The 9,098-nt window shown below is 42.0% G+C and overlaps 1 protein-coding gene across 1 annotated transcript; it reads left to right on the forward strand.

Annotated features, from left to right (window-relative positions):
- Positions 1-930: 930 nt before the first annotated feature.
- Positions 931-6,377, forward strand: LOC127948941 (uncharacterized). The gene is made up of 5 exons (XM_052545811.1): positions 931-1,245; positions 2,709-3,840; positions 5,048-5,063; positions 5,166-5,463; positions 5,533-6,377. The coding sequence occupies exons 1-5, from the start codon at positions 931-933 to the stop codon at positions 6,259-6,261; spliced, it is 2,490 nt and encodes an 829-aa protein (XP_052401771.1). The 3' UTR covers positions 6,262-6,377.
- The last annotated feature ends 2,721 nt before the right edge of the window (positions 6,378-9,098 follow it).

The following is a 9,098-nucleotide window of genomic DNA, read 5'->3' on the forward strand; positions in this document are numbered from 1 at the left end:
AGCATGAGAACTCCATGTGGCACTGCATTAGCAACAATTGCAAACTCTTTTAGACTAAAACATAATAATTAGTAATTACAGACTGAACCATTTTGATTGAAAAGTTGAGACATAAAAATAATACAATTTTAACAAAAAACATAGAGAGATTTGTGTTTATGCAGTAGATTCTTACTATTACATATTAGATATGAGTGATGTGTAAAATTGTGTTTAAAAATGAGGGGCCAAGCTAATAACATTTTACTATGAAAAGATAGATCATTTGATAGGGATTTTCATGATGTTAACTATAGTTACTGATTAATAAGAAACTTAAACCACCTAGTTTGGAAAAAGTAGCATTAAATTCATTAAATTTAACTGACGGTCCCGTGGGAAGACTGGTGTGAGGAGGCCAATGAGCGGAAAGCCACAAAGTCTCAGGACCTCATTGAGCAGTGCAGGCTCTGAAGTAGGAGGGAGGAGTTGAGCTGGGGGACAGGAGCAGGAGGGCAGTGACTGGCCACCACTGCCGACCCGCCAAATGGAGGGTGTTGTGGTTCAGGGTCGAAACACCCCGTGAAAGTTGGACGCCACCTGATGACATCTTCTCCTGGCCGAAAGCTACAGTCATGCATTACAGTCAGTGACTGAGTAAGATAGCATCAGTTCAGATGTTTTCAATAGTATTTCCCCTGGGACACTAGTGACTTCCAGGATAGGCTGGATGGAAACCAAGGAAGACTGGTGACGCTGGAAAGACAGATGACCTCCAGGAAAGACTGGCGTGGGTGGGCGAGTCTAGCAACCTCAATCACAGCACTCGCAAGAGGGCACCAACTAAAGCTACAAAACGAAATGATGAGCAATACCCCCAGGGTCTCCCGAGGGGGTGGGGGGGGGGGTTGGGGGGGGGGTGAGAGACCCAATTGGACGGACACAACGGTTATGGCTATGGAAAACCCACAGATAATGAGACGGCTCACCCAAATCACACTTACAGGGGAAGTGTTGGAAGTAAAGTGCCACTGTGGGAAGCTTTGCGAAAATGCAAGGGGACTTAAAATACATCAATCCAAGACCCAATGTGGAGAAGGGAAGAAGCAAATGCAGCGCATAGTGGAGACACTAAGTGAGATGCAGGAGGACTCCAGTCAGGAAGCGCCCCACAGCACAGGAGACCTCTCAGCACCTGCTCCATCCCAAAGCCACAGGAGGGACTCTCCTAACACTACCTCAGACACCCAACTTATGAAAGAGAAAGTGAGATGGGCCCAAGCAAACAACAACCCTGCATGGAAACAACTAGACGTGGACCTAGACAGAGTACTTGAGGCAACTTTAGCAGGAACAGCCGAGAAGAAAATTGACAGTTTGACAAAAATCATCACCACTATGGCCAGATAGCGCTTTGGCACAGAAGAGAGAAGGGGTAGCAGCAAAACTCATGTAAACAGGAGGACAAGAGAGATCTGGCAATTGAGGAGGGAGATCAAGACCCTCAATGAGCAGTTCAGAATAGCAAGTGCTGAAGAAAGGAAGGGCAAACAAGAGCTAACTAGTAGACTTCGAGGGAAACTCTGCAGACTGAGAAGGCCAGAAAGGTCTCTGAAACTGGAATCAGGAATCAGGCCTGTGGTGCACACCCAAAGATCAATCAATCAATCACCTTTATTTATATAGTGCTTTAAACAAAATACATTGCGTCAAAGCACTGAACAACATTCATTTGGAAAACAGTGTCTCAATAATGCAAAATGATAGTTAAAGGCAGTTCATCATTGAATTCAGTTATGTCATCTCTGTTCAGTTCAAATAGTGTCTGTGCATTTATATGCAATCAAGTCAACGATATCGCTGTAGATGAAGTGACCCCAACTAAGCAAGCCAGAGGCGACAGCGGCAAGGAACCGAAACTCCATCGGTGACAGAATGGAGAAAAAAAACCTTGGGAGAAACCAGGCTCAGTTGGGGGGCCAGTTCTCCTCTGACCAGACGAAACCAGTAGTTCAATTCCAGGCTGCAGCAAAGTCAGATTGTGCAGAAGAATCATCTGTTTCCTGTGGTCTTGTCCTGGTGCTCCTCTGAGACAAGGTCTTTACAGGGGATCTGTATCTGGGGCTCTAGTTGTCCTGGTCTCCGCTGTCTTTCAGGGCAGTAGAGGTCCTTTCTAGGTGCTGATCCACCATCTGGTCTGGATACGTACTGGATCCGGGCGACTGCAGTGACCCTCTGATCTGGATACAGACTGGATCTGGTGGCTACGGTGACCTCGGAATAAGACAGAAACAGACAAATATTAGCGTAGATGCCATTCTTCTAATGATGTAGAAAGTACGGTGTTATGTGAAGTGTTTCCGGTTCCAGTTTACCTAATTAATGCAGCCTAAAAATCCTTTAACGGATTTGGATATTAAAAGCATATTAGTATGTTATGTGTATGCCAGGTTAAAGAGATGGGTCTTTAATCTAGATTTAAACTGCAAGAGTGTGTCTGCCTCCCGAACAATGTTAGGTAGGTTACTCCAGAGTTTAGGCGCCAAATAGGAAAAGGATCTGCCGCCCGCAGTTGATTTTGAAATTCTAGGTATTATCAAATTGCCTGAGTTTTGAGAACGTAGCGGACGTAGAGGAGTATAATGTAAAAGGAGCTCATTCAAATACTGAGGTGCTAAACCATTCAGGGCTTTATAAGTAATAAGCAATATTTTAAAATCTATTAAAAGATCAGCAGAACTGCTGAAACTCCTGAGGAAGAGCTTGATACCAGTGAACCAACATGGAGAGAAGTCCAGGACATTGTGCAGAAAGCCCGTTCAGCATCTGCCCCAGGACCAAACGGTATACCTTATAAAGTATACAAGAGATGCCCGATGATCCTCCGCAGGTTATGGAAACTGTTGCGAAGGATATGGACAAAAGGTATTATTCCAGCATCCTGGAAAAGAGCAGAGGGGTGTTTTGTACACAAGGAAATGGACTCTTCCGACATCAGTCAGTTCCGAACCATCTCTCTCCTAAGTGTCGAATGCAAGGTATTCTTTTCTGTCCTGGCAAAAAGGATGACTACCTGCATGGTGAAGAATAAATTTGTTGATACATCAGTCCAGAAGGGTGGCATTCCAGGTTTCTCCGGGTGCTTGGAACATACAGGCATCCTCAATCAGTTAAACAGTGAGGCCAAGGGGAGCAAAGGAAATTTAACGGTTGTCTGGCTCGACTTGGCTTACACATACGGTTCAATCCCACATGGCCTCATTAACACAGCTATGGAACACTACCATATCCCCTACCTCACCAGGGGTATAATTACCAGCTACTTCGGAGGATTCAAACTATGGTTCAAAACTGCCCACTTTACAACTCAGTGGCAGGACCTGGAAAAGGGAATCGTGACAGGCTGCACCATCTCCCCCATCCTGTTTGTCATGGGAATGAACCTTCTCATAACAGCTGCAGAAAAGGAATACAGAGGGCCATCAATGGAGTCTGGCATCCGCCAACCTCCAATTAGAGTTTTTATGGATGACCTTACCATAACAACTTCAACCCATGTGCAAGCAAGATGGATCTTGAAGGCCCTTGAAGATGGAGTAACATGGGCTCGGATAAGATTCAAAACGAGGAAATCAAGAAGTATGTTGATTAGAAATGGGAAAGTGACCAGCAAGTTCCAGCTGCGAGTACAGGGGGAGACGATACCATCAACTGAGGAAAACCCAATTAAGTGCCTAGGGAAATGTTACAACGCATCCCTGACCGCCAGATGCAATGTTTCCAGGACAGAGAAACAGTCAGATGCATGGCTGAGTAAGATCGAGGGGTCAGGATTGCCAGGAAAGTTCAAGGCCTGGGCCCGTATTCATAAAGAATCTTAATGCAAAAAGTAGCTCCTAGTGACAAAATTCTAAGAAAATTCTTAGAAATGTGGGCGTTTACTCTTAAAATTAAAGAAAAAATCCTAGTAAAGAAAAAAGTAATTCAGAAAGCATCTTAACCCTTAAAAGAGGTCTTAAGGTCAAACTTGTTAGGAGCACAGACGAGGACTTTTAAGAGGCTTAAGAGTTTCTTTAGCAGAGGAGAAAATGGCAGAAGGATGAAGAGGCAGAATAAATGTGTTGCAGACAATCGATGAGAGTGAGTTAATAAGGCGCTATAGATTAGATCGTGCAGGGATCATGTTTGTGACTGATCTTATTAGAGACGTGCTAACATCTCCGACACAGCGCATAAATGCCATAGCGCCAGAAATTAAAATAATCACTAAATTACGATATTTGGCAACTGGGAAAATGCAACAATGAAATAGTGATGATTTTGGTCTGTCACAACCTTCTGTAAGCAGATTGATCACACAAACAATTACAGCACTTTCAGGACATCTTATTGTGTCGCAGTTCATTTTGTTTCACTGGACATTCCCACCTTGTAGGCTCAAAAAACTGCATTTATGAATATAGCAGGCTTATAGATGCGCACAAGCAGGGGGAATGAACCGTTAATAGTTTGTGCTATACGCTCCCATGTCTGCTTCTTGTCCCTTGCTGTGACACCCGGCCCGAATTCTCCTTTAAGAATGGCCTTGTGTTCATCCACTAACTGGGCTAACAGTAAACACTGTTCCTCTGTCCAGTTTGGCTTTCTCGCCCTTCTTGGTTTTGATTCCATGTTTGATACATTAAAACCAACATTCAAACCGCCACTTAAATAGGACAACAATCACTGTAATTGGAAAGAGTGGAACAATTTTCATCATTCTAATCCAATCAAATACCTTATAGGAAATTAAAAGCGTGGTAAATAAAAAAAATATTTATATACACACATATATGTGTGTGTGTGTGTGTGAGACAGAGAGAGAGAGAGAGACAACGGTCAAATAGGAAAAATTATGCATGTAAATTCAAAGTGAGAATTAGAATAGACCCTATACTTAAAATCACTCTTTTTTTTCCTTCTTGGACAACCAACCAATCACAGTCTTCAAAAGATTATGTCATACATAGCAATGGGGTCAACCCCGCTTCCTCACTTAGATGAAAGTTTTTGTCTTTTCCTTACTCAGAGTTGCCCTCAGATCTGTCTCGAATCGCTCTTAAGCTAAAACTCCTATGTAAAAGTTTTTAAGCTAAATTAAGAGTTTTCTGAGAGAATTCTTAGAATCTTTATGAATATGGGCCCAGGTCTGGTCAGGTACAGCTGCCCCTATCATCAATGGTGGAGAAGTTCAAGGTGGCAAAGTGCCGGCTTGTGATGATGTACCAAGGCTCCACTGATGAAAAAGTCAGAAGAGCAGGTGTCAATACGAGATCAGGACGCAAGTGGGTGGCTGACACATCAGTGGCACAAGCCGAAAGTGCATTGAAGCTGGAGGTCATCATCGGGAACCCATGTGTAGGGAGGCAAGGATTTGGATCCACCCACTTCCAGCAGTGGGGAAAAGCAGACCCAAGGCAGAGGAGGGACATGATTCAAGCCAAGGTCTGACACCTGGAGGAAGAAAGACGGTCTATGGCCGTCGAACTTGGAGTACAAGGTGTCTGGATGAAGTGGGACCTGCCGAAGCAGAAGATCACGTGGCTTGAGATCTGGAGACTGGAGCCCTTTAGTATCTCCTTCCTGCTCTGTTCAGTGTACGACACCCTTCCATCACCAACAAATCTCCACAGATGGGGTATGAGGGAGGACCCATCGTGTAGGCTATACGGAGGGAGGGGAACAATGGCGCACATACTGGCAGGATGCAAAACAGCCCTTAGCCAAGGTAGATACAGGTGGCGCCATGACAAGGCTGTCACACTATGGAGCTGGAGAGGCCCCCAAGAAGAAGAAAAAAATAGCCTCTTGCAAGCAGCACAATCCTGTAAGATGAGGGTGGACCTGGGAAAGAAACTAGTCTTCCCCCAGGTTGTGCAAACACTGCTGAGGCCAGATATTTTCTTATGGTCTGAGGAGGCAAGTAAGATAATCTTAATTGAACTGATGGTTTCATGGGAAGACGGGTGTGAGGAGGCCCATGAGCGGAAAGCCACAAAGTATCAGGACCTCGTTGAGCAGTGCAGGACCAAAGGGTGGCAGACCTGGCTATTCCCGATTGAGGTCAGGTGTAGGGGTTTCCCGGCACAGTCTGTGTGGAAGACACTCACTGCTTTGGGTATAGCAGGAAGGGAGAGGAAGGCAGCTGTCCGTAGGTTGGGTGAGGCAACAGAAAGAGCGTCTGGTTGGCTCTGGAGTAGGAGGGAGGAGTTGAGCTGGGGGCCAGGAGGAGGAGGGCAGTGACTGGCCACCACTGCCGACCCGCCAACTGGAGGGTGTTGTGGTTCAGGGTCGAAACACCTCGTGAAAGTAGGATGCCACCTGATGACATCTTCTCCTGGCCGAAAGCTACAGTCATGCATTACAGTCAGTGACTGAGTAAAATAGCATCAGTTCGGATGTTTTCAATAGTGGCTTATTGATACAATTCTTTATCTAATTTATTTTAAAAAGTGTTTTTAAAGTGGTAAATCAAGGAAGTTTAAACCCCCTTTCTCAATGGTGTTCATAAGTAAAGGATTTTCTAATAAAATTAGCTTTATTCTTACAAACAAAATTGGAAGCACTGTATAAACTTTTCTAAGAATGGCAGTGTCAACATTCAGAGAGAGAGAGCAGCATATGTTAATCTTGACAAACCTTTAGCTTTGGCTAGTAAGATTCTTCCCATCTACTTTAAAATGCCATACCTTGAGCTAAACCAAAGTTTATGGGATGAAACAGATGTTCATCTGGCTATATATTTACAGAATGATAGTAAACTGTCTATCATGACAGATGACCTGAAAACAGAAGATAAACACTTCATCCAGATATTCAAAACAGCCAGATCAAATTAATTAATAGTTATTCCTATGAAAATTGAATATTTGCCAGTTTTTGCCAGTTTTTACTGGTGATGAAAACAATGGGCACATTTACACTTAAAAAGAAAAACAGCATTTATCGTAGTGAAGCAAATCTTTGTGTTTGATGTTTAATACATTATAATTTTGCATAAATGGGCATAGCAGAATTTCCTGATAGTAAGAATTTTCATACTGAATTAAATTGATTTTCACAATTACAATTTAAAAGTCATTCCACACGTAGACACATAAAACTACACTAAAATAAAGTTACTCTAATGACCCAGTTACAGCCACAGTAAAATCTATAGAATTGTAAAAGTGACAAAAACAAATAAAAATAAATGAAAAGATAACTTATTTTATTTAGAATTATTCACAAATAAGATTATGTGACATCACAAATGAATAACTTTTTAATCTTTATGCTTAGGAAAACAGCACTAAGTACACAGTACACAGTGCAGATGTAATTATTTACAAATCATTGGGTAACACAATGAGGTTTCAGTTGGAAACAGTTAGCATGAACTAACAATGGAAAAAAAACTCTAAACATTTATTCATCTTTTCATGTTAATTATGTCATTATTATTTATTTTTTACTAATATATTATAGAAATCAAAAGTTAATAGTATTTACCAGACCTGACCTGTTCATGATAATTTGGTTTGGAAAGCAGAAGTGGCATTGAAGCTCACGTGAACAGACAGGGCCAGCAGTGGCCACAATATGGTCTCATCCCCTCAAGGCCCTCCATGCTAGGAGAATAATAAGCCTTTGTGAATAGAGCCTCATAAAATCCTGCATCCCTACAGAGAGAGAACCAGGCACCTGCATTCAGAATGCGTGAAAAGAGCTCTGGCCCTTTTCGCTTGAAGCAACTGCTTAGTCTGGGATAAGTGAAAATGGTTTATTACAATAGAGTAAGATACAAATAGAAATGCAGTTGCAAGAACTAGATGAACACAAAGCAGAATATGAAGTTTTTCATTACTAATTCAGATTTTCTTGCATCTTTGAGTTGGCTCTGTTTGCTTAATGTCTACTGCTGTAACTTGCTGCCCTGTCTTCTGAACTCCCCACTTTTGGGGAGGCAAAAATCCTGTTGGATTTGTATTAATTAGGAAATGACGATCCTAAAAAATTTATAATGCATGATGTTATTTAAGCCTATGTGAAATGTCAGGTGTCATGTGGCTGGTATTTCTCAAGTTTTTAATTGGAGTTGAAGCATCACTATTGTTGCCTCAGTTGTTGCCCTCTTTAATGCCTGTAATCAAGCAGACGTGTGAGGTCACTCGGGTTAAAAGTGTGTCCATCCCATCATTGTCCCCATTAGTTTGGGGTCAATCCCTTTTTCACTCAGAAGGTGAGAGGTTTCCCCCCAAGAGGTGAGGAGTGATGTGAAAGGATGATTTGTCGTTTCTGACACTTTTTCACAAGCCATAACATTCCTCCACTTAGTACCAAGAGGGATGCTTAGTTTAGTTTGTTCAACATGGCAGCTATGTTATTTTCAACTGCAGAGTATTCACACTATAGGCTCTGATTCCAGCAAACTGGAAAATGGGGTCTTCTGTGTGGGCACAATGCAGAGGTAGAATGGTGAGAAATGTAATCCTGGTATAAGAGTTGCAATGTTACAAATATCAAGACCGGAACATGTTTGGTTTTGTCAAGGGTGTTATTTAATTGTGACTGTTGGACCAGTGAAAGAATAACAGCAATAGCAGCAACCTGGAGTGATTTTAGAAAATTGCAGGGTTTTTCTGTTTTCTGTGGGTATATTAGTAGTCACTTTGTGATGTTTGTCTTTAAAGGTGTGTGTTAATTAAAGCACAGAAATTCTCTGGAAATGCAAATTAACAAAACTGCACATTGCCAGAACAAATTTTCACAGAAGTTTTATGAGAGAGGCATACATGATTTTGTGCTTTGGAGGCACAGTGTAGTTAACATCAGTTATTAATTTGTATTAACAGGATCATACAGGAAAAAAAAATGTGACAACCCTAAAATGAGAGAAACTGAGCCAAAGCTATATTTTGTTGTATTTAAGCCAACTTGTGTAATTTCTTGTTAAAGCTACAAACACATGGTCTTGACAGTTTGTAAAAAAAAAAATTGTGGTGACTCTCAAACCACTGAGGGTTAAGTTTAGGGGTGGACCTTCATGGTGACATTTTACATACAAATTGTAATTTTTTTGTATGAGTAAGATCTTACAA

Source organism: Carassius gibelio, chromosome B1 (genome assembly GCF_023724105.1).
Source record: "Carassius gibelio isolate Cgi1373 ecotype wild population from Czech Republic chromosome B1, carGib1.2-hapl.c, whole genome shotgun sequence".
Classification (NCBI taxonomy): Eukaryota; Metazoa; Chordata; class Actinopteri; order Cypriniformes; family Cyprinidae; genus Carassius; species Carassius gibelio.

Excerpts from the sequence above, each read along its gene's own strand:
- LOC127948941 (XM_052545811.1), top strand. The coding sequence starts at position 931 with ATGGCTATGGAAAACCCACAGATAATGAGACGGCTCACCCAAATCACA. Across the intron at positions 1,246-2,708 it reads CCCAACTTATGAAAGAGAAA|ATCAGCAGAACTGCTGAAAC; the intron begins GTGAGATGGGCC and ends ATCTATTAAAAG. Across the intron at positions 5,464-5,532 it reads GGGACATGATTCAAGCCAAG|TGGGACCTGCCGAAGCAGAA; the intron begins GTCTGACACCTG and ends GTCTGGATGAAG.